Source organism: Melozone crissalis, unplaced genomic scaffold, assembly GCF_028551555.1.
Source record: "Melozone crissalis strain CALT ecotype California unplaced genomic scaffold, PUWL_Pcris_2 ptg000017l_1, whole genome shotgun sequence".
Lineage (NCBI taxonomy): Eukaryota > Metazoa > Chordata > Aves > Passeriformes > Passerellidae > Melozone > Melozone crissalis.
The window spans coordinates 7830622-7853992 of NW_026535795.1; the positions used below are offsets into that span (position 1 = coordinate 7830622).

Consider the following 23371-nt stretch of genomic DNA (forward strand, 5'->3'; position numbering starts at 1 on the left):
CTCCCCCCACTCCAGCCACCCTCTCTGGGATCAGAGAGCAAAGAAAGGAGTGTCCAGCCTCCTCCTCCATGCACAAACCCAGCCAGGACCCTGGGGGACTGCCACACTGTGCTGGGGGCACAGTGCCACACAGCCCCTGGCTCTGCTGAGCCACACACACGGATCCAGCAGGGTCTGCTCCTCAACTCCTGCTCCCAAGATTTCCTATAAACTCGGCAAAATTAATCTCTTCTAATAAAACCTGTTATTGTTAAAGCTCACCTCCAGGTTTTACAAATCACTGTGCTGCGCAGCAATTTGTTTATTCCCTGTTTGAGGTGATTTGCAGTCTCCTGCCCAACCTAGCGTGTCCCTGGGTCTTCCTTTTCCTCTGCTGTGTCCTGTGTTTTGCTGCACTGGTGACCAATGCATCCCAGTCTCTCTTCTTTCCCCAGCAACCCCATTCCCTGACAGAGAGTTTGAGCACAGCCCCAGCCCCACAGCTCTACCAGGGATTGCTAGGCACAGCCACCACTGCTGGAAAAAACTTGCTGCAGTTATTTACAGCTGCTGCCCTGCAGCTCCTGAATGTTTTTCTCCTGTGCCCTTTGCTCCCCAGGACCACAGTTCTCCAGGTGGCAGAGGTGACCAGAGACAGCAGCCACCCCTGCCTGCTCCTGCCCCCAGCACAGGCTGACACCTCTGCTGGCAGAAAGAGCCACCAGCTCTTTCTCCTTCTCATCAGCACAGGGAAGGATGAGCATGATGGAGGGCCAGGAATTAACAAGCTTCAGAGGAGCTGCAGCACTCCAGGCAGCTGGGCCAGGCTGGGCATTGCTCTCCCACTGCAGAGGCAGAGCCAGCACCCTGCTTTGGGGACCCCACCTCCCACCAGGCTGGGAATCTGGGCTGTGTGGCCAGGATTTCACCTGGCAGCCCACCCAGCACTCCATGGCCACAGCATGGAGCACCCCCAGCTCACCTGGCACCTCGCTGTACCTGCACCTCTCAGGGCAGCAGCTCCCAGCTGCAGCTTTTTAAAGCCCTGAGCCCTCAGCTGCAGGGGATGATGTTGATTGCCATCCTCATCCTCATGCCCATCCCCAGCAGCCCCAGCTCTGCCCCTCTTTACCCGAGGCAGTGCCAAAGCCCCGTCCCCTTGCCGTGCCACAGACAGAGAGCACAGACGGCAGAGGTTTCCTTTAAAGAGCTTTATTAGCTGCAGCAGGTCTGATGGTGGCAGGCTGGGGGGCAGCAGGGGAGCAGCACCCGGGGGGAGGCTCGGGCCCCCCTCTCCGTCCCCGCAGCTCCGGCCCCAGCGGCCGCGGTCACCCTGGGGGCAGCAGGGACGGGCTCTGCTGTTGGCACTGCGGCACAAGAGCCCCTGGGCCAGACCCTGCCCGGGCAGCGTGCTGCTGTGGCCTGGAGGGGAGGGATGCTTCACCCAGAGGGGGCCGGGAGCCACGGCAGCACGGGCGGCGGGATGGGCTGGACGGGGCTGGCGGATGAGCGCCCCATCCTGTGTGAGATGCGAGGGGAGAGGAGTGATGGGTGCGAGGGGCCAGCGCCCATGGCACAGGAGGTGTCTGCCTTCCCGGGCACACACGGAGCACGGGCAGCTGCCTGGCTGAGCGATGCCCGAGGTGCCAGCAATGTGCCCTGCCGTCCTTCCTCTGCTGAGCTCAGGCCTTGACGTGCTGGGGGCTGCGGGGCAGGCGGGGCAGGGCAGGGCAGGGCGGGGGGATACACACGGGCCGTAGGATGGAGGCTGGAACTTAGACACGCACTGTGGGGCTGGAACCGAGCAACTAAACGGGGCAACCTACAGGAACAGGCGGCTGGGTCTGCGAAGCACGGGGGAGGGCAGGGAGGGTCCCGTGGGGCGCAGAGCTGGGGCACAGCACAGCCCGCGGCACCGCCCGCACGAGGCCGGGGACGGGGACACCACGCGTGGGCACACGCCCTGGCCCCGGGCACAGCCCCGGGATGCAGCCGTGGCACCGGCGGGTCCGGCCCCGCGCCGCGCCGAGCCCTGGCACCGCCGGGCCCCGGGGACAGGGAGGGGGCGAGGGGGGCTGGACAAGCCGGGGGCTGGGGCCAGTCTCTGGCAGGGGCTGCGGGACCCTCGATGGCCCCGCTGAGTCCGGGGCGCAGGGGGGCTCCGGCGTCCCCCCGCAGCGCCCACCTACAGCACGCAGGAGGCGTCTGCCGAGCGCTTCTTGAGCTCCCTCCCGGCTTTGTGCTGGTGCTGGTGGTGGTGTGCGTGCGCTGAGCCCGGCGCTGCGAGGTCTGCCAGCGGCGCCTCCCGCAGCTCGGTGTCCTGGGGGTGCCCCGGGCCCCCCGCCGCCTCCACCCGCAGGTACGCCTTCACCTTGTGGTGCCGTGCCTTGCCGTCGCTGGAGTCGATCACCCGGCACTCGTAGGTCCCCTCGTCCTCCAGCTTCACCCGCGACAGCCGCAGCTTGTGGGAGATGTTGCTGCCGACCACCTTCACCACCTGCCTTGGGGCGGACGGGGGGTCAGGAACCCCCAGGACTCCCCATTGCCCCCTCAGACATCGGGGTCAGTGCCACCCCCGGCCGTGTGCCACCACACCACGCCATGCCCCAGCTGGGCAGGCCATGGTAGAGGCTGGTGAGGTTGGTGCGGGGACCAGCCCACCCTGGGCCCGCGGGATGATGGAAGCCTTGGCTCGCACCCGGCCACGCAGGGCTCGGAGATCGATGCGGAACCACGCTGGCTAATTAGCTTTTCTACCAAATTGATTCGCTCTCAGTATTTATCACCCAATGAAATTTAAGACTTACTCACTAGCCAGAGCCGCGGCTGCTCTGGGCTGGGTCAATAAATCAGATTTATAACCCACCCCGAGGCCCCTGGCTCTGTTCCCTATAATCACACTGGATGGCAAAGGCCGTTTTTCTATTCGCCGCTGCATTTGTTAGCTGAGGATTTTATGGTGTTTGGAAACAGGGCTGGAGAGGGGCAAAACCCACCCCAAACAGCACAGGAGGCAATGTGGGGACCAGGACCCCTCAGTGTCCCCTCAGCCCTCACTGTGGGGGTGTCCAGTGCTGGAACATGAAGACACCTGCCCACATGTGCACATACAAACACCCATGAGCACACACAGGCTGCTGCACTCAGCTGCCCTGCACACCATGGGAGGCTGAGAGCACAGGTCACAGCCCAGGCCACCCCAAACAGCATCTCAGGGCTGCCCAGTGGCCATGTGCAAGGCCAAGAGGTGCCAGGCCCTGGTGCAAGTGTGCCCAGATGCTGAGAATGTCATGGGAAAGGAGCTTCAAAAAAAAAAACCTCGTTGGGAGAGCCAGGAGTCACTGAAATTAATGGCTGGGAAATTTAGAACTAATAAAATAGAACCCCAATTTGCTGATGCCACCAGTGGCCATGGAGCGTCTGCCCAGCAGGTCACTGAGCCTCAGGAGGGGAGATTTTATGATGGCACATCACTGCTGTGGCTCTGCCAGCGCAGGCAGGGCAGGGATGGCCCTCAGTGCCCATGGGAATGGGGCAGAGCCCCTGGCACGGCCAGGATGGGCAGATTTGCTGTGCCCAGCCCCAGCTCAGCCCTGTGCTGTGCCATTGGATTCAAAGGGAGGAAAAATAAACCCAAACCCATCAAGTTTCACTGCTCTTCATCCCTGCAGAGCATCTCCAGCACCAGGTGTGTTTGGTGGATAACACACAGCCAAGGGTGCCTGGCACGGTGGCTCCTCCTTAGGATTTACATCCCCCCTCCCTGTTTGGCCCTGCTGTTTGTTCCCAGTCCCTGCTGTTGTGGCTGCTCCTCACATTCCAGCAGAACCACCCATGCTCATTTACCTCCTCCATTCCATAAACACTTAATGATCAAGGACATTTGAAATAACAACAAACAAAAGAGGTTTGAAGCTCCAGCCTCTCCCTGCTGGCTGGATCTGGAGGAGGCAGCAGAGACCTCGAATGATTCAAAATAAATCCTGGTTACACTCACACACCCATCAATTCCATCCCAGCGTGCAATTAACTGCCTAATTATGCTGAAACATGCACGGGTTGAGCTGAGAGGGAATGCTGGCCCCAGGGTGGCTCCGTGCACCCTGGAGCAGGGCCAGGGTGGGATGCAGGGAGCAGCAGCCCCCCAAGCTCAGCAGACAGGGTCTGGCAGAGCTCCAGCAGCAGTCCTGGGACTTTGCTGCTTGTGGGGCAGGGAGTCACAGCACCCTGGTAAGGAACAGATCCTGCAGGAACCTGCTTAATTTTGGATATGGATTGTGGATGTCAATTAATCAAAGGGGACACGACCCCTAGAGGGGGGTTTGTTATCATCAAGAGAACCATGCACTGATCTTGCAGGTGGGCACTGAAAGGTGATGCTCTCCCCTGGGAAGGGTTCCCCAGGGATGAGAGACTGATCCTGGGTGTGAGGGGCACCCATCTGAGAAGCCATGGGTGCCTGACCAACCCCATTCCCCTTGCTCACTCAGTGAAGGAAAATGGGAGTGCCAGGAGAGGCTGCAAGGTGACAGTGGGAAGGTTTCCAGCACTGCTCTGTGCCTGCGGCACCCCCAAACACAGGGACAGCCAGGGGGGCACTCACCTGGCAGCAGAAGGCCAGCAGTGTTTTATTTTACTGATTATGGGCTCCTCATTCTGCTCACACGAGCCTAAATGGCTTTGGGATGCTAATCCTCTGAGTCAATTGGATTATTTTATCCCTGGCATTAATGTGTCACTCAGATGCTGGACGAGGCTCCGGGTCCAGGCTGTGCCTTTTGGTGCCAGGGAGAGCAAGGCAGCCACCCCTCACCCAGGTCACCCCCAGGTTTCCCACCCTGGATTTCCCACTGGGACCAGCAGGGTTTCCTGCTGAGCCCTCAGCAAGAACCATCCCCCAAACTCACGCTGATTTTTGTCGCCTCTTTCCCGGGCTCCTCTGGTGGTGATGATTGCAGCTGTGGAAAAAGCAGGGGAGGGGGGGACCAGAGAGGGAAGAGAAATGGTCAGCTCAACCCACCAGACCCCTTCCCACCCCCAGGATGGCTCCCCAAGGAGGAAGGAAGAGGGAGAAGGGGGAAGAGAGGACAGACTGCCCAGTCCCAGCAAACCCGGGCACCCAGGGCAGATGAAGCCACACTGGGCACCCGGGATGGGAGGGACCAGCAGCAGCACAGCAGCCAGAGAGAATGGGATGCTCACCCACAGCTCCCACTGCACCTCAGCCCCAGCTGCTCCCCACGATGCAGGAGTGGGGATGGAGCCCTGATCACTGTGGCATCGCTGCTGTGGAACTCTGTCCCCGTCACTGCCAGCCCTGTCCCAGTGCCACCACCCCAGAGCAGCCCCTGGCTCTGCATTCCCAGTGCCTCCAACACCCCTGACCCTGCCCACCCTCGACCCCTGGCAGCTCCCCCCACCCTGGCAGCACTGCCCTGAGCCTTCTCAATTCGTGGCAGCACCAGCAGCAGCCCTGCCAAAGACACTACAATAAAGGCTCATTAAAATCCCCAAAGCTGTTTTCCATTCTTTGGCCCTTATCTCTGTGTGAACAGAGAGGGAAATAAAGAGAGGCTGTTTGCTGGACCAGTACACAGGGAAACAGGGGACAAGGGAGGGATGGAGGGTGCAGGGCCAGGAGGGACGAGCTGGTGATGAGATAGGCAAAGGCACAAACACAAGCACAGAAACGAAGCCTCAGCCTGGGATGTGTCCTGGCAATGGGCCAGGCACTCCCTTGGCTGGGAAGGACGGGCAGGACAGCCCAGCCCCGCTGTCCCTGGAGCATCCTCAGTGCAGCTGGACGTTGAGCAGCCCATGCAGCCATTAACTGCACCACAAGGCTGCTCTCTGTCAGAGCAGAGGGTGAAACCCTGCTCTGTAGGTCTGCTCAGCACCGGGGGTGCTGCTGTGGGTTGGGGTCCCACCAAAACCCAACAGTGGCTGCAAACAAAGCCCTTCCCCTCGGAAATGCAGGCAAGGGCTCTGCCTGAGGGCTCTGCCTGAGGGGCTCTGCCTTTCCGCGCTGCCGTGCAGGAGGAGGACGAGGGGCATTACCTGACTGGAAGCCCACGTCTGTTTGTCCGTCCAGTCCTTGTGGTTGCGGACGTACCACCACTGGATCTCCAGGGAGTAGGAGGGGGAGCCGCTGCCGCGGAAGGAGCACGCCATCTCCACATCCTCCCCGGCCTGCGCCGTCATGTCGTGCGGGGTCTCGGTGAAGAGAGCTGCTGGAGACAGAGCCGGGGCTGTGGGGCCTGGGGGACACAGCACTGTCCTGGGGAGGGACAATGCCTCCAGACACACAGGCAAAGCCACCAGGAGCGCCTGGATCCTTCCCTGGAGGACAGAGTACTGTCATGGGGAGGGACAATGCCTCCAGCAAAACGGGCTGAGCCACCAGGAGCTCCTGGATCCTTCCCTAGGACAGAGCCAGCCCCTACAGCAGAGCAGGCAGGTCCCAGTCATCCCCAGCTCCTTTCCCACCCATGTCCCCTCACCACCCCCAGCAGAGGTGCCTGCCCCCTCTACCCCAGGCACTTTGCAAAGAGCAGTGGGGGGAAAGGGAAGGAGCAGGAGCCTGTGCCCCCCTGCTCCCACAGCATCCCTCAGAGCCCTGCCCCAGAAGGAGTGCGGGACCTGCCACACCTCTGAGGCGAAGGAAATAAACAGAGCATGGTCGCATCTCACTCAGATCAGGGCATAACTGCAAAACAAATCCTCACTTAATGCGGCCCCAAACAGGCTCCCACACGCCATATGGTTTGCTTTCCTCGCTCAAAACAAATATTGTTCGGAGATGTAATTAGAATTCTTTTCATCTCCTCTGGAGAGACTCGGTTGTTCCTCGGCACAGGCGGCCCCGGCGCGCAGGGCACGGCGGGCGCTGCTGCCACCATCGGTGCAGTGACACCTAAGTGACACAGCATGGGGACAGCCCTGCCAGCCCCCTGCACACCCCGGGCACTGCCCAGGCTGCCCTGAGCCTCCTGTCCTCACTCACCACCTCGGCTCACAGCCACGGTGCAGGTCCCACCGGAGCCGGGGGAGCCCTCTGGGACACGCAGCCTGTCGGGAGCGACACTCTCTGCAGCCCTGATCCCTCTGAAAACCAATTATTACCAGCCCAGACAAAAAGTTAATACCTCTAATATCTCCCTGTCCCTCTGGACGCATGGAAATCCCATCCACTTATCGCTTTCCTTTAATCCATCTCAGCAGGGAGCAGAGGAAAATACCCAGCGCTGGGTTTGCCAAGGCAGGGTGTCCTGGTGGGGTTCCAGTGCTGTTCCCACATCCTGCTCATCCAGAACCTGGCACCACAGAACGTGGATTCTGTGCTGGGGAGTGGAGGGAACCCCAAGGGAACAGCTCTGGTGACTGAAGGCTATAGGAGGAGCAGGGGGGTCAAAATGTTCCTCTGTGCTCCAAGAGATGCTGAGGCTGTTGTGTCATTTCCCAGCACTCACCCACCCATTCCCCGGCTGCAGCCAGGATCAGCTCTTGCCCCACAGAATTCCTGCGGGCAGGAGCAATGGCCAAAGCCAGCGGGTCCCAGCAGAGCTTGCACCAGCCCCAGCCACCACAGCTCCAGCAGTGCAGGGGTGGGGGGATGGCCTGAGGGCTCCAGCCAGGTCCAAATTGCTGTGAACACAAATTAAAATCTGCTCCCACAGATGGGAATTTGGCAGATGAGCTGAGGGAAGGCTGGATTGAATCAAGCACCTTCTTTCTTTCTTTGTGACTTTAATTGGGAAGCGTATGTACTAATTAACCCCAGAGCTCAGCCACCTCCAAGCGCATCCAGAGGAGCATAGATCCTGCAGATGGATGCCCAGGGTCATCACCTTTGCTGGGGACACATCTTTCAGCTATGCCCTCCAGCAGCACCGCGTGCCCTCCCTGATGGATGCCGTGGATGCTGGCCCCACCTGGACAGAGGTGACTCACTGCCCCCCAGCCCTGCCCCTCACAGGGACACCAGTGGGATCAGGGTCCCCCCAGGCAGCCCCCAGGATGGGCATGGACCCTGCACTGGGTCAGCCAGGCTGCCTGGACACTGCTCCTGTGAACACAGGACAAGTCACCAGCTCTGGCCACTGCCCTGTCCCCACAGTGTCCCAGTCCCTGCCCACCCCAGCCCCTTCCCTCTGACACTGGAGCCACATCCCCACAGCAGGAGGGAGGGAGGGAGGGGGCCACTGCTCCCTGTGCTTTATGGGCTGCTACCTGTCATAAACTGAGAACACCAGGATCAATAAATCTTCCAGGAAATAAAAATCAGGGGAAATAAAATGAACTCAATGGGGAAACACAGATAAACAGAATTGAAAATGCCTGCTGGGACAGCTTGGTGCTCTCATAAACCAGAGGCAGACCTCTGTGGGCACCATCCCTCACCATGGTCACGCTCTGCATGGGGAGGGGGCTCCAGCAGCAGGGATGGGGCTGTGCTGGGGCAAGAGCAGATTGTGCATTGCCCCGAGTGCCTGGAAATGACCTCAGACCCCTGCTCCATCCCCCTGCCTCGTCTGTAGGCCCCACACAGCACAGAAAGCCCCTGCAGGACTCTGCCTGCCATTCCTCAGCTGTGCCAGCTCCCACAGCCCCCACAAGGCACCAAGGACGACACCGGAGCAGCATCACGGCACCAACTCAGGCTTATTATTGTGTAAAGATGAACCAAGGGACAATGAAATATGCATTGGACATTCAAACGCCTGCAATCACCCGGTCAGCGCGGGTTCCTGCTCCGGGAGGGATTTTTTCCCTAAGCCGGGAGTCAGAAGCTTTTTTCTCTGCCCCAGCTCACTGAGCTGCAGCCGGGCTGGTGGGTGACCAGTGCCAGGCAGGGCTGGGGCTGGGGCCGGCTCCGTCCCACGCTGGGCAGGGACAGGGGCTGGGGGAGCTGAAACGTCCCTCTGTTCCTGCTCCTGCCCACTGGAGTGTCCATCCAGACCCTGCCATGTGTCCCTGCTGTGGGGCCGCTCTGACCTGCTGGGTTTGTGCTGCACCACGGCAGGAAAAGCAAATGTGTCCAACAGAATCCACCACCATGGCACTGTCCCCAACACGATCCACCACCATGGCACTGTCCCCAGGCACCCACAGCCCGTCCGGCACCGTCCCCTCCCCAGACATCCATGACCGGCCCAGCACCCTCCCCTTCCCGCGGCTCCTGCGGCTGCTGGACAGCGCCAGCCCCGGCGCAAGGAGCGCCACAAAGGCACCCGAGACACATCCCGGCACACGGACAGGGACACCCCGAGACAGACGGACCCTCCTGGCGGCCACAGGACCCCCAGCCCTTGGCACAGCCTGCCTGAGCAAGAGCCATCCCGGGGGATCAGAGGAACCCTCCGGATGGATGCAGAAGAGAGCTGGGCACTGCCCCAGCGCCTGGTGACCCACACTGTCCCCGCCGCGGGGACACCGGCTGAGGCACGGGGACAGGGCTGCCAGAGGCCGCTGCACAGGCCGGGCTGCAGCCTCGCTGCCCTCCCCTCCCTTCCCGCGGCCAGGAGCAGCTGTGGATCCTCTCCTCCTGCCAGGGCTGCTGACCCCGGGCCGCTGCGAGCGCATCGCGGCTGGAGCGCGGCACAAACGCGGCGTGACGGCCGCTGGCACAGGGCAGGCGGCCCCGGCCCGGCGTGAGCGGGCACAGCGCTCTGGCAGCGAGCGCTGCTCTCCTCCAGCCGCCTCCCTTCCCTCGGGACGCTCTGGCTGGAGCATCGCGGCCGCGGCTGGGGCAGGGAGGCTCCCGCCACACGCTGGGGGTCCAGTGCCATTGCTCTGCCCCTCTTTGCTGTCATATGAGCAGCAGAAGGAGCTCAAATTTGCAGCATGTGAATTAAAAACAAAAGATAATGCGCACCTAACTCGGTGAATGTGATCAGGACAGCGCTCACCTGACCAGAGAACTGGAATTAACCTTGAAAACTGCAGATATTTCCAACAGTGCTGGGCTGCCCCAGCTCCTGCCCCCAGTGCTTCCCACTCCCCTAATGTTTAACCCCCTCAGCAAGAGCGAGGTCAGTGGGGAGTGTCTCCAGTCTGGCCCCGACTACACAGAGCTTTGTCCATGCAAGGAGACTTGCTGCTCCCATCTGGTTCCTGGGGACTCACAGTTCTCAGAAAATTCCCTCCCAAGGGGCCCAAGGAGGAGCTGCTATTTGATATTTAAGTAGCAAAGCCCATAAACGACCTTTTTTTTTGACAGCTCCCCGTGGGGCTCCGGCAGTGTGTGCAGCCAGCCCGCAGACACCCTTTGCTCTGGTGCTGCTCTCAGCCAGGGGATGGCTCCCAGTATCCAGGGGAGGATTCTCAGCTGGAATCATTCAGTAGGAATGGGATGGGGCAGACAGGATCAGCCCCCCTGGTCTCACACTCAGCACACAAAACACGAGCCCCCGGCACCGGCAGCTGCTGAGAGCTGCCCACAGCACACACAGGGGCTGGAGCCATCCCCAGAGCTGGCAGTGCCCGGTGCTCATGGACACAGCACCCTCCTGCCCAGCTCTGCCCACCCCATCACTGCTGAGCTCATCCCAACCCAGCTTCACATGGAGCACACGGCACAAGTCACGAATGCAGCCGTCACAACCGAGCCCAGCCAACATCCCCGGGGCTCAGCCGGGCACCCAGAGCTGCAGGGAGGGGACAGCCAGGCAGGAAAGGGCCCTGCAGGAGGGGAAACAGCCATGGAACAGCAGAGCTCAGAGAGAGCCCGAGCTGTCGAGGACAGGCCCAGGAAGGGCTGTCTGTCCCGAGGTGCACAAATCCCACTCACACCATGAACCAAAATCCCAGAGGAGCCGTGAAGGGGAGAGGGCCCTGCAGGTGCCCTCCTGGGCATCCCTCTGGCTCGCGGAGCAGCCCCTGATGAAGGAGGCAGCAGTGCAGAGCCTCCAGCTCCCTGGCCCACTCCAGGAGCTCACTCCAGCCCTGTCGTGCTGCCCACAGCCCCCAGACCTTGTGCAGCCGTGCCGGCTCTCGGTTCATTCCTGCCTCGCTCGCAGGGAACGTTATGATTAAAATTAGCTGTCACTGTCCTAACGTAATAATTCCCAGTGTCTGGCCCGTCGTCTGTCAGCCGCTTCAAGGGAAGAGAAAGCCCAGACGTTTGATGAGGAGAGGTGTCAGATGTAATTGCGTTGAATGACTGCACGAACAGCAGCAGGAAAAACACATCGCGTGGAGAATTCCCACCAGGAAGTGTGCAAAAATCCGGCGGAATGCAAAGTGTTTATGAAAGTAATTGATAGAATAATCATTGGGGTGTGCGGGAACGGAGCAGGGCAGCGCCCTGGGGAGCCGGGGCACCGCTCCCTCCAGCCTCCAGCCGCGGCTCTGCTGAGGCGAGGCGATGTCGCCTGCACACCATGCCGGGAAGGAGCCGGGCTGCTGCTCCTCACAGCACGGCTCCCCTGCCCCGCTCCGGAGCCAGCAGGCTGGGAAAGCGGCTGGAGCTTCCCAGCCGGCACAGAAAGCCGATGGCAGCAACCCAGCGTGCACAGGCTGCAATGGGGGGCATGAATAATTGAAGGCGCCAGCCTGAGGAGAGGAGAGGAGAGGAGAGAAGGGGGAGAGGCAGCACTGTGGGTAGGGAAGGGATGGTGGGAAGAATCCTGCGGCTCAGATGCTCTCGCGGGGCAGTTGGAGCCCATCCTGGCTCCATCCTGGCCAAAGGCAGAGCCTTTGCTGTGGTGGCAGGTAAAGGACTTTCTTTGATTGTGACTTTTCCCTCCCCAGAGCCGTGGCTGCCCTGCGAGCAGAACCCCGCTGCCCACTGTGGGGTGGCAGGATGGGGAAGCCGCCCGCGCTCCAGGGATGCTCATGGCTGCTCCCGGGCAATTCCCTCACTGCATCCAGCGTGGACAAGTTAAAGGGAAGAGCGAACACCCTCCGGGGCCGTGGAAGAGCCGTGGAGGCTCCTCCAGGCCTCCAGCACCGGGCAGAGATGGCGGCGAGCTCCGGGCGCTGCCTGCTGTGGGCAGAGCCCGGCAGGACCTGCCCGTGCCCGGCAGCCAGAGCCGAACCCATCCCACTGCCCACATCTCCTGCTCCACATCTCCAACCTGCTGGACTCTCGTGGCGTGGAAGGAAAACTGCACCAGCCAGTAATGAAATGATCAGTCTCCGATCTGCTAAACAGCGATTTATACAGGTTTTCAGCACACACAGCTGTTATCAAATTGGTATTCACCTACTGAACACAAATGGCTTATTATACATGACCCACTTATTCACTGCTTTTCAGTATCGTTAATAAAGGTTTCTGTTGTGATTAAGTGAGTTGCTGCAGAACTGCTCGAGTAGCAAGCTGTAATGTGGCTCCAAAGTGCACTCGCCCTCCCAGAATATTTCATCTCCTTGGCTCCCTGCTCCCTCGCAGCGACCATTTCACTATTTATTTGCCTATTGCGGAATTTCTGTGGGGAGCAGCGGTGGCTAATGGAGGCTCTTCACCCACCTTTCCATCTGGCACGCCAGCCTGGCAGGTCTGGAAACTCTCCTGCTGTGAGCCCCCAATGCAGAGGCTGAGCATCCCTTCCCTGGGCAGGCAGGTGCGGGACAGCACGAACAGCGGGACCCCTCACACCTGCCCCCCTGGCATGGCCCGAGGCACCGTGTGCCCCGAGGCTCCTGGGGGCAGAGATTCGGTCCCTCCGCACACGGGAGGCCCCGGAGCCGGGCGGGGGAAGAGCTGGGACCCGGGCACCCAGCGCGTCCCCGTGGCTGAGATTGAACGTGCCCGTGTCGCTGCACAGAGAGCTTGGAGGGTCTCAGCAGCCTCCTCGGAGAGGGCTCGGTCCCCTGTCACCTTCTCGTACCCACGAGGGAGCTGCCCCTACGCCAGGCTCCTCACCGGAGGGTGCAGGATGCAGGAAGAGGTTCCTCTTCCCAGCCCCGGTGGATCCCAGCGGGCTCGGCAGCACGGACCCGCCGAGCCACGGCGCACCGGAGGAGCGGGAGGCGGCGGGGAGCCCCACTGCCGGGGCGTGGGGCACCGCACGGCGGGGCGGGCGGCGGCACCGGGAGGCGCACGGAGATGTTCACGGACGCGGGGTGCGGGTGGTGGCGGCGACACGGTGAGACACACGGAGACGAGGTGCGGACGGCCGCGGGCACCGGGAGGCGCACGGAGATGTTCACGGACACGGGGTGCGGGTGGCTGCAGGCACCGGGACGCACCGTGCAGAGCCCCCGATCCGGCAGCCCAGCGGCGAAGGCAGAGGCCGCTCCCCGGGCTCCGGAGACGGGAGCGGCGGAGCCCAACCCCAGCTCGCCCCGGCTGCCCCCCGCTCCTCGAGCCGCCGGCGCGACGGACCGCGGCACGGAGCTGCCCTCGGCGGCGGAGCCCGACCGGGATCCCCGATCCCCCGCACCCGTCCCGCTGCCAGGGCAGGAGCCGCCCCGACCCGCCGCCAGCCCCGCGGGGCACCGAGCCCCGGCAGCTCCCGCCGCTCAGCCGCCCCTTCCCGAGCCCCGGCCGCCGCCGCCGCCTCACCGCTGCCCGCCGCCGGGGCGTCCCACGGGGGGTGCCGGGAGGCGGCGCCGAGCTGCAGGTAGAGCCCCAGGTAGTGGAAAATCCCCAGGGCCAGGGCCAGGGCGCCCATCTTGCCGCGGGCGCGTCCGTCCCGGGGGCGGCGGCGCCGCCGGGCCGAGCCCTGTCCCCGGGGCTGCGCCGCGGTCCCGGCGCCGCCGCGCTGCGGAGCTCTTCCCTCGCGCGGAGGGCGCCGCGCGCCGAGGCGGTGCCGCGGCTCGCCCGGAGCCTCCCCCGCCCGGCGGAGGGATCCCGGCCCGCGCGCACCCCCCAAGTTTTTTTCCCACGGTTCATCCCCAAACTGCGCGGGGCGGGGCCGGACCCGCCGCGCCCACCCGGGACCCCCGGACCCGCCGGGAACCCCCCGTGCTGCCCCGGCACCGCCGGGACCCCCGATACCGCCCCGCACCGCCGGGACACCCTGGTACTGCCAGCACCCCCCCGTGCTGTCCCGTACAGCCGGGAACCCCAATACCGCCCCACCGGCACCCCCCAGTGCTGCCCCGCACCGCCGGGAACCCCAATACCGCCCCACCAGGACCCTCCCGTGCTGTCCCGCACCACCGGGAAGCCCCGGCGCCGCCGGGATTCCTCGCACCGCCCCACCCGGACCCCTCCGCGCCCACTCGGGACCCCTCGGCACCCCCATCCCTCCAGGACTCCCACGCCCCTCGCTGGACCCTCCGCCCCTCACTGCCGGGGCTGTCCGCACGGCCAGAGCCCCGCGGCAGGCATGGGTCCCGCACAGGGAACGGTTTCTCCCTGGCATCCCCGGCGGCCCCGAGCCCCACGGGGAGAGACCCCGGGCACCGCCGGTACCGGCCCGAGAGGCTTCAGCACCCGGGACAGCGCCCGTCGCGGCTCCGCCCGACCAGCCCGGCACGGCACGGCTCGGTCTGGCACGGCCCGGTACCGCCCAGCCCAGTGCGATCCAGCTCATCTCAGCACGGCCCCAGCGTCTGCCGAGGCAGGGCCGGAGGGACAGAGCCCGGCGGGAGCGGTGCCCGGTGCTCCGGCCTCACTTCAGTGCCAGGGCCCAGCTGGGGGCACTTGGAGGGGTTTTTGAAAGGTTACAGGAGGAACAAGGACACGCGTCCCCCGTGTATCCTGATCGCTGTCCCCGACTGTGCAAGACTTGTCTCAAAAGGAAAAACCTGCCCTGGGGTGGGCTGCAAGCTCACATACACGCTCAGAGCCCGGCTGGAGCGGGGCTGGTGGCACCAGGGAGAGCTGGAGCAGCCACTCTGCTCCTGACACAAACAGGATTTCATGGAACCGCTCGGATCCCCACGTCCCTTTGGGTGCAGAAATCCTGAGGCCAAACCCACCAACAGCACCAACACTTCCAGAGCTGCGCCTCACAGCGGGTCACAACCACAGCACCAGTACCTGTGCAATTCCTACACCTCTTCTGAAAAGCCTAAAATTCACCAAGGGGCCCCGTGGTGCCATCTCAGTGTCCTAAACCCTGGCCTCAGCACCAGGGGAGGCACAGAGCAGGCGTCACTCACGTGAGAGTATCTGCATGCAACAGAGCAATCAAAAGGATATTATTTGCTCTCTAGATAAACAGAAAAAAATCAGATTATTTCAGGTGTTTTCTGCCATGAGATGACAGATGTTGGCTGCAAAGAGATGCTTTAAATTGGATTTGAAAATACTGACTGTATTTCCTCAGCCTTCCCTTGGCAGGGCTCCAGAAAGAGTGGGGGGATTCTTCCCATTCCCCTCCAGCACGGCAGGTCCCTGGCCAGGAGCTGTGCTGCCTCATACCTGCTTTACTAATCAATAATTAAAAAAAAAAAAAAAAAAAAAAAAAAAAAAAAAGTTGTACCTGCTGCAGCATTTGCTGCATGTCAGAATAAAGCCTGGCTCAGAGCAGAGCATTGATCTCTGCCCAAGTTCATTACTCCCTCTGGAGTTAAAAGCTGAGGGAAGGAGGGAGCAGCAGTGACAGACAAATGGGCACCACAGCCATGCCCAGCTGCATTTACAAGTTTCCATGACTGCTTGGGATCAGAGGGTCTCACTCTGGGATGGCAACAGCACCAGTGGCAAAGGACTTCAGGTGTCCTGAGGTGAAGCTGCCTGGAGCTGCTGAGCCAACACAGCTCAGTCAGGGAGCAGCTCTGGGCTGGATCCTGGCAAAGCAAAAGCATCACATCTCCCAGAGGCATGTGTGGAGGCAAAAACCATGCACTGAAACAGGGGATTCATGTGCCAAAGGATGGGGTTTGTGAAGCCCTGAAATAGGGGGTTCTTACACTGAGAGTTCGTGTACTGAAAGATGGAGTTCATGCACAGGGTCAAGTGCAACAGGAGAAGCAGCAAAGCCAAGCACTCGTGTGCTCCACATTTTGGGTGACTGCCCCAGTCTCGTGGCTGCTGTCTGGCCCAGGGTCCATCCTCTGCCACTGGCCAGCAAGGGACTAAAATCAGGCCCACACTGAGGTGGCAGCTACAAACTGTGCTCTCCTAGCCTTGGCACTCCGCTTTGGGAAGCACCCACCCACAGGGGCAGCCAGAGCAGAGCTGCAGATGGCACCCAGTGCTGACTGCACGCTCCAGGCATGGACAGGGGCTCCTGGCTCCATCCCAGCTCCTGCACCCCAACACGAGGGCAGCACATCCCCCACTGGAGGCCGAGGCCATGCAGCTGCACCTCGAGGGCTGAAACCTGCCCATGCACCACCTGAGATATTTAAATCATGTCAGGAGGAAGCAAAGAGCACAAATTCCTCCTGGAGCCAGGAACACCTCCAGAGGCAGAGCCTGAATTAAGTCCCATTTCCAGCAGATTTTCTGCCATCACAGTGGATGAAAAACAGGCACTGGGGCTCTGCAGGACCCAGCAGACAGGGAAGTGCCAGTGCCTGAGTCTGAAGCTCGCTGAGAGGGTTTGGTTCTCCTCCTCAATTTTGATCCATTGAGGCCTCGGGCAGGTGCTGCTGCTGCATCCCCTGTGGTGTGACAGGGATGCGGGGGGAGGTCACTCGCACAGGAGGCGGGAGCAGAGCCCGCTGCGGAGCGGGTCCCTTATCTGCTCTCTCGTTATTGCTCCGAACAGCCGGCACCGCCCTCACAGGGCTTCTCTTTCAGCAGAACGGGCCCAGGGACTCGCTCTCGAGGATGAAACACTCCTTATCTCTGCCAGTGCCAGGTTCTGCCCACTACTCAGTGCTGCTCGAGAGGCACTCGCCAGATGGAGGAAAGCAGCGGGCACTTCCATGCAGTGAAACAGAGATCCCAGAGGCACCACATCCACCGTGGGCACAGCTTGTGTGCCTGTGAGGTTTGCATGTGAATTCCCTGGGACACCTGTCCATCAGGAAAAGGCAGCCTGCAAAGCTGGAGGGTGTAGTGGAGCTCAGAAGAGCTGGATGGGGTTGGAAGGGGATGGGGGTCAGCCAGATCGGCAGCACCTCACAGGCCATCAGGCTCAGGGGGACACACAGACCCTGAGGGGCACAAAGAACATCCCTGGGGACACAGCTGTAACCTGGAGTTGCCCAAGGACACCCAGAATGAAAGCAAGAGCAGTGGTCCTTCCTGCTGGCTCCCGAGTCCTGCTCGTACTCATTCCAATGCCAACACCTCACGTTCCCCTTTGACAGCAAAAGCTGCCCAGCAAATGGAAGAAAAAAATCCCAAACCCCAGAGCTGCTGAAGCACTGGGGTCTGCCTCATGCATTATTTTGAAATTCACCTCTTTAAGGGTTCATGCAGGGCACCCCAAGGCTCAGCACTGAGCTCTCCTGAGGTCCAGGAGCCAATGCTGGAATTTGCGTCTGCCTGGGAGAGTGAATTGGGTTGTTCATCTCTCTGACGGGCAGAATAAACACCCTCCACATTGATACTGAGCTCATTTCTGATACTTGTTTAGGGACTTGACAATTCCTGTATAAAAGGATTTCCTTCCACAGCTGAAGTTTGACATTCCTGCATTATTAGATTATTTGCAAAGGTCTGCGTGCGCTGCAGGAAAACAACGCTCCCGCCAGGCAGCATTAGAGCCTGCTCCTGCACAAATCATCCTGGGCACAGCCAGCCACGGAGGCAGAGCCTGTTTGGATCCCCTGGAGCAGCGAAGGAGCAGCCAGGGAGGCAGTGAGTGGGAGCTCAGGTGAGCAAATATAACCCACCCACCCACACCATGACAGCCACAACAGCATCAAAAATAACAGACCCAGCAGGAGAGGGGTTTTTGGGTAGAGGGAACCCTGCTAAAGACACCAGCACCACCATGGGCTCCTTGTGTCACTGCCAGCACAGCCCTGCCCAGCGGCATGACCTGGCTGGGAGAGCAGTGGGAGCATTTCTGGGCAGGGACACGCGGTGTTTTTGTCCCCCCACCTGTTTTGGGATGGTCACAGCCCTGTGTCTGTGGCTCCCCACGCTGGGGAGCCCTGGGAGTCCCAGCACAATGTGGGAAAAGCAGCAGGAACCCCCCACACCCCCAGCACATGGGGGCTTTGGGACTAAAAGACCTCTGCCCAGAGCAGCCCCCTGCACAGGGAAATCTCCAAAGCATAAAATTCAGAAGAAAATGACTTGAAAAGAATTATTTCTTCAGAGAACTCAAGCCCGTTTCCAGGCCATTAACTCCTTCCTCTGCAGAACCCACCGCCAGGTTCCTGATGGAGAGGAGCAATATCACAGGTGTCCATCATTGTGGAACAGTTCCCTCTTTCCAAACAATTAAGCACAAAAAAAATTAAATGTAAAAAAAAAAACAAACAAAAAATACCACAAACAACCAGCCCTTCCGCCTCCAAACAATTTCCTGCCCCAAGAGAAAAGCTTTCCCTGAGAGCAAGGCCTTAAAAGAAAAAAAATATTTTACAAAATCAATAGTGTAAGTGACTTATTTCGCAGCTGATGGTTTGCTCCCAGTGCTGCCAGCCTCTCACTGTATTTAGCACAGCCTCAGTCCCTCCACTGGGATATCAGGAGATGTTCCTCAGACATGATTTACACTCATTTCTCCCCGTTTAGGGAGGCTCAGCCGGGAGCGCAGCTGAAGATGGATTTGGACACACAGTGAGGATGGTTGGTGCCTCTCTCCTGTGGCCAGGGGGAATGCCATCAGCTCCTGCCACTCCCAGCAGGAGGAATCCAGTGCTCCCACCCTCCCTGACACTGCCAGCACTGGGGCTCCCACTGCATGGATGGTGTCACCATCCCTCTCCCTCCCCCTTCCCCAGGACTTGCACCAGCATTTCCCCAGCCCAACCAAACCCCACCAGGGCAAGCACCTCCATGGGGCAGAGGAATCCACAGACTGAGGACAGCATCTCCCTCATCCTGTGCTGCTTTCCTGCTTTTAAATCCTGCTCTGGTGCTCAGCAGTGTTGTGCACTGGTACCGAAGGCTGCAGAGCCCTGATCAGTGCCCTGGCAAAAGGGCATCACAGTCCAGATGTCGGGGTGACAGGCTCATCCCTGCCTGCAGCAGCCACTGCCCACAGCTGGTCTCAGCCTGGGGGATCCCCAGGGGTCAGAGCTCCCCCCATTGCACCCCAGGATCCTGCTGCAGAGGGAGGTGTGAAGCACCACGGGTGCTCTGCTGAACAACACTCTGCCAGCTCCTTTCTCCTGGAGGGCAAGATTCCTCCTTCCCATCACCAGAGTGCCCCATCCATCATGTTCCCTCTAATTACCTTCTCATTTACCTCTTTAATCAAATCTGTTTACAATCAGAGATGAGAAAGCACAGCCCAGGGAGGGGTACAATGGGGAGGGGTCTCTGACCCTGCATGTTTTGCCCTGTGCCGAGGCTGGCCTGGTACTCTGAGAGCAGAGGGGGCAGGGGAGTGTGGCTCAGCACAGTGAGGGCTCACAGAGGAGCCAAGGCCACCAGGCTCCTGTCACCAGTCCCTGCCATCACTCCCAGCATTCCAGAGTCCCACAGGTGCTGCCTGTGGGTTGTGCCAGTCCTGCACCCTCTCCCAAAACCCACATTTAGCTCAAAAGCCAACAGTGATGCTGCTGTTCCATGGCTACAGAACCAGCAGGGTTAAAACAGGGCACAAATCCCCCTGTCTGCAGCCTATGACTGCTTCCTCAAGGAAATCTGGTATTAGCTCCACCTTTTAATCCTCCCTCAATTACAATAACGTCATTCTCCACAACTGCCAAGACTCGGGGTGCCCATCCTCACACCTCCAAGGCTTCTCTGTGCTGCTCAATATGACAGCACAAATGAGCTGGCTAGGAGCAGCACATTAAGCTGAATAATTACCTTAATTAATAACAGTGTGCCCAGCTGGGCCCCCAGCCTCTCCCAAGGACCAAGGCAGAGGATCCAGTGTTTCCCAGCAGTGGGGTGTGGGGCCAGAGTGTGGGTGCATGGCAGGGCCTGCTGTGATTACAGGATCAAAATCAAGTGGGCTCCTTTGGAGCAGTGGGGTTCCTCCCTCTGAAAGGGCTTGGAAATTAGAAGAGAATAACTCGTCACCCACCTTGTAAAAGCCTGATTTGCAGGAACCATCTCTGTGCAAATTCCTCTGCAACATCTGGAGCACCCTCATCCATCACAGGGACAGTGGCTGGGCTGGGTGGGATGAACACTCTGCCATTTCCTAATCCCACAAATTCTTCTTTCAGCTGGGGAACACAATACCCATGGCAAGGCACTCCTGCTCCCCAGGGGCAGCACCACGGCCCTGAGCACTGTGAGGGACAGAGCAGGGGTGGCACCCTGTCCCCAGTCCTGCAGAGGGAACACCACCTCACCTCACAGGATGCTGCTGAGCCCAGGCCCCACCACAGGCTGTGCCTGTTCCCTCTCCTGATCCAGGACAGCACTGACTGCTGGCAGCTGGAGCAGTGCCAGGACCCCTTCCTGCTCCCCAGGGAACCCACACACCACAGCACCACGCTTTTGGTTCCTCCAGCCCCTGTCCCTTGCTGCAAGAGCTTCCAATGTGAGTTCACTGGCACAACCCCCCGTGGCAGTGACCAACATTTCACTCCCAGCAGATGCTGCAGGAGGTTTTCCCCATCTGAGAGGAGCCAACTCAGAGCAGGGATCATGCACTGCACACCCACAGCAGCTCACCAGCTGTGCATGGAAATGATCACATGTACACACACACGTGCAGCAAACAGCAAAACCAGGTTTAAAATGGGCACTCAGATTTATAAACTTACCTTGCCCTTAGGCAATTCACTGAAGTTTTCTCAAGACCTTCCCTGCCTTTTTCTCCCCCACTTCTCACCTGAAGCTGTTCCACATTCACTAAGTCCCCTTTCTGCCCTGCCTCAAACTCTCTGTCTGAGACCCCTCCCTTTCTCCTCAGCTCCTCCAACACAAGCACAGTGTGAGGGCACAGCCAGTTATCTTCCAGGAGAAAACAGAGACCAGCTCTGACCACAACACCACTGGTGTGGAAAGGGAATGATTCCCAAAATCAAGTTAAAACCTAAACACACTTGAAAACTAAAGGAAAAAACACCTCTAAGGAAGCAGATTGAAAAGAGAAGAAAGAAATGAGGAATTTGACAAGTTCTGCACAAAAGAAATATATTTTTGCAGCTTTCTGTGGCTGCTGAAGCCACGACTTCCATGCTGATGCCCTGAACACCAGTGTTCAATAGCACCAGGCCAGCAGTGCCTGTGCAGTGAGGATTGAAGGAAGCCTTTAAGCTTGCCTGACAATGCATTTTTCTTGGAGATAAAAAATGAATGCTGCCAGCATGCAAATCTCTCTAAATTAGGCACGGCCCAGCTTGCAGGAGCCACGATGGCTTGTGATGACAGTCATTAACTTCAGCAGCAGAAAAGAGGATGCAGGAAAATATCCTCTGCTACTTCCCATCCCAGCTGGGAGTCCCGGCTCAGGGAAGCACTGAGTTTGGCACAATGACACCCAAAACCACACTGTGGCTGATGAGAATGAGCTGTGGCCCCTTTCCCTGGGGCAGGCAGGGCCATCCCTCTGCTCTCAGGGACTTGCTGCTGCTCCAAGAGCCAAGCTCCAGGTCCAGGAACCACAACACCGCTTTTCTACTGAACAAGCACAGCCAAGACCAAAAATTGTCAGTGAAAGCAAGGCAATGGAATGTGGGCATGTCACTGCTTACCTCCCCTCACTCTTAGTTCTGGGTAAAACCACAATGGACTCATTCTCTCTTTTCCCTCTGCAGGAGGGAACAGTGACCAGCCTGTGCCAGAACCTAATTTCAATTCCCACTCACCTTTGGGAAGATGTAACAGGAATGGCTGATGTGGCCAATTCCTGGATCTCAGTGCCACTGAAGAAGGGATGAACTGGACACACACCACCACCTCAGCCTCCCTGGTTCCCATCAGAGCAAGGGTTGTACATTTTCATTAATGGATCAGGCTGGAATAACCTGCCAACAGTCTCTCGAGCCAGGCAGGCTTCCTCTCTGCCCTCCCTGCCACACATACATTTGTATTGTTTCACACGGATCCTTGGCAGCTTGATTTAGGGGGGAAAAGATAAAAAAGATGAGAACCTCATGCTGGCTTTGTGCTGGATATGCAGCTGCAGCCCCATTCACAGAACACTGCTCAAATAACAAACCAGCAACTAAAAAAAAAAAAGCAAACTATCTTTAATATCTCCCAAATCCCATTTAGAAGCAGTTTCATAGAAACATCACTTTGATCGTGCAAGAGAGGCTGGAGGAGGGGCAGGAGGAGGGAGGATGGCGCCAGGTCCTTGTGGGCAGACACAGAGGTGTCTCAGAAATTCTCCAGCAGATCCAGGATCCGTTTCTGCTCGCTCTCCCTGAACTCCTGGTTCTTCCCGTCCCCGATGTTCTCCGCGTACTCTGCAGGGAGAGAGAGAGCACAGGGACACGAGCTTTGAGTGCCACAGCAACAAACAAAGGGCCACAACTCCTGCACACACCACAGAGGAATCTACACCCACACTACTGCAAACAGCCACATGGGAATTAATGCAAGGAGCATTGATGGTTTTCCTGCCCATCCCCAGGGTTAAAGCTTTGCATAACAAACACCTGCTGACGCTCATTAAAGCTTCTGTGGCAGACAGACACAGAGAACTCCCTGCTCTGGCCCAAGCAGACAGCAGCACCCAGGAGCACCCATTCCCTGGCATGGGAGTCACGGCATTATGCCAAAGAAATGCCAACAGTACCATAAATCACTGCAGATCACCGGCTTCCCAGGTCCCTTTGGACACTGAGTGTCATCAGGGAAGGTCAGGCGGGGTCTGTGACAGACAGGGGTCTGTGACAACTGTCAATCATTCCCAGCCCTGGGTTTAACCTGCCTCCTGTCCAAGCACCCTGAATGAGGATTTTTGCCCAGGAGACCCAATTCCTCCATCCTCTACCCAGTGCTTTTAACCACACAGAAGAAAAGCCACCAGTTCAGATTTAACTAGAAACTAAACTACTTGTCATCAGGCAGAGGACACCAGGCCCTGACCATGGTCTTGCCCATCCATGCACACGGCCAAACAGCACAGAACTAAACATTCCCTCTGTAGCTCTCCTCCCTGATATTCATTTGGAGCTGGCAGCTCTCATCCCCTACCAGTTCCCTCCTTCCTGCAACCAGAACCTGCATTTTCAAAGACGGTTTAAAAAGAAAATATGAAAAGCAAGTTCTGAGCTGCAGAAGCAAGGAGCTGAACAAATCTGAGGAATCAGGAGCAGGCTGATGGTTAAGACAGCACTTCCCTGCCTCCGCCTGCTTGCATTCTTTCCCTTCTTCCAAACAAACAGAACAGCTTGTATTCAGCACTGAATGGTAAGTTGCTGCAGAAAGTTTGCTTTAATATTTATACATTTAGCACAGCTACACGCTCTGAGCTCCATCAAAGCCTTTGTTACAGGAGCACTGAAA

General features: G+C 59.2%; 2 protein-coding genes across 3 annotated transcripts in view; both read right to left on the minus strand.

Moving 5' to 3' along the window:
- Window positions 1-1181: 1181 nt before the first annotated feature.
- Window positions 1182-13653, minus strand: VSTM2L (V-set and transmembrane domain containing 2 like). Of its 2 annotated transcripts, none has more exons than XM_054274449.1 (4): window positions 13490-13653; window positions 6037-6206; window positions 4887-4937; window positions 1182-2476 (listed from the first exon to the last, which is right to left on the minus strand). In XM_054274449.1, the coding sequence occupies exons 1-4, from the start codon at window positions 13596-13598 to the stop codon at window positions 2165-2167; spliced, it is 642 nt and encodes a 213-aa protein (XP_054130424.1). In that variant the 5' UTR covers window positions 13599-13653; the 3' UTR covers window positions 1182-2164. The 2 variants fall into 2 exon arrangements, with proteins under 2 accessions (XP_054130424.1, XP_054130423.1); XM_054274448.1 differs by having other exon boundaries at window positions 6037-6209.
- Window positions 13654-21106: 7453 nt separating this feature from the next.
- CTNNBL1 (catenin beta like 1) overlaps window positions 21107-23371 on the minus strand; it is a 48173-nt gene continuing 45908 nt past the window's right edge. Inside the window, exon 16 of the mRNA XM_054274447.1 lies at window positions 21107-22326. Coding sequence (XP_054130422.1) covers window positions 22238-22326 — 89 coding nt within the window. The 3' untranslated portion in view covers window positions 21107-22237. The remainder of the gene's footprint in view (window positions 22327-23371) is intronic.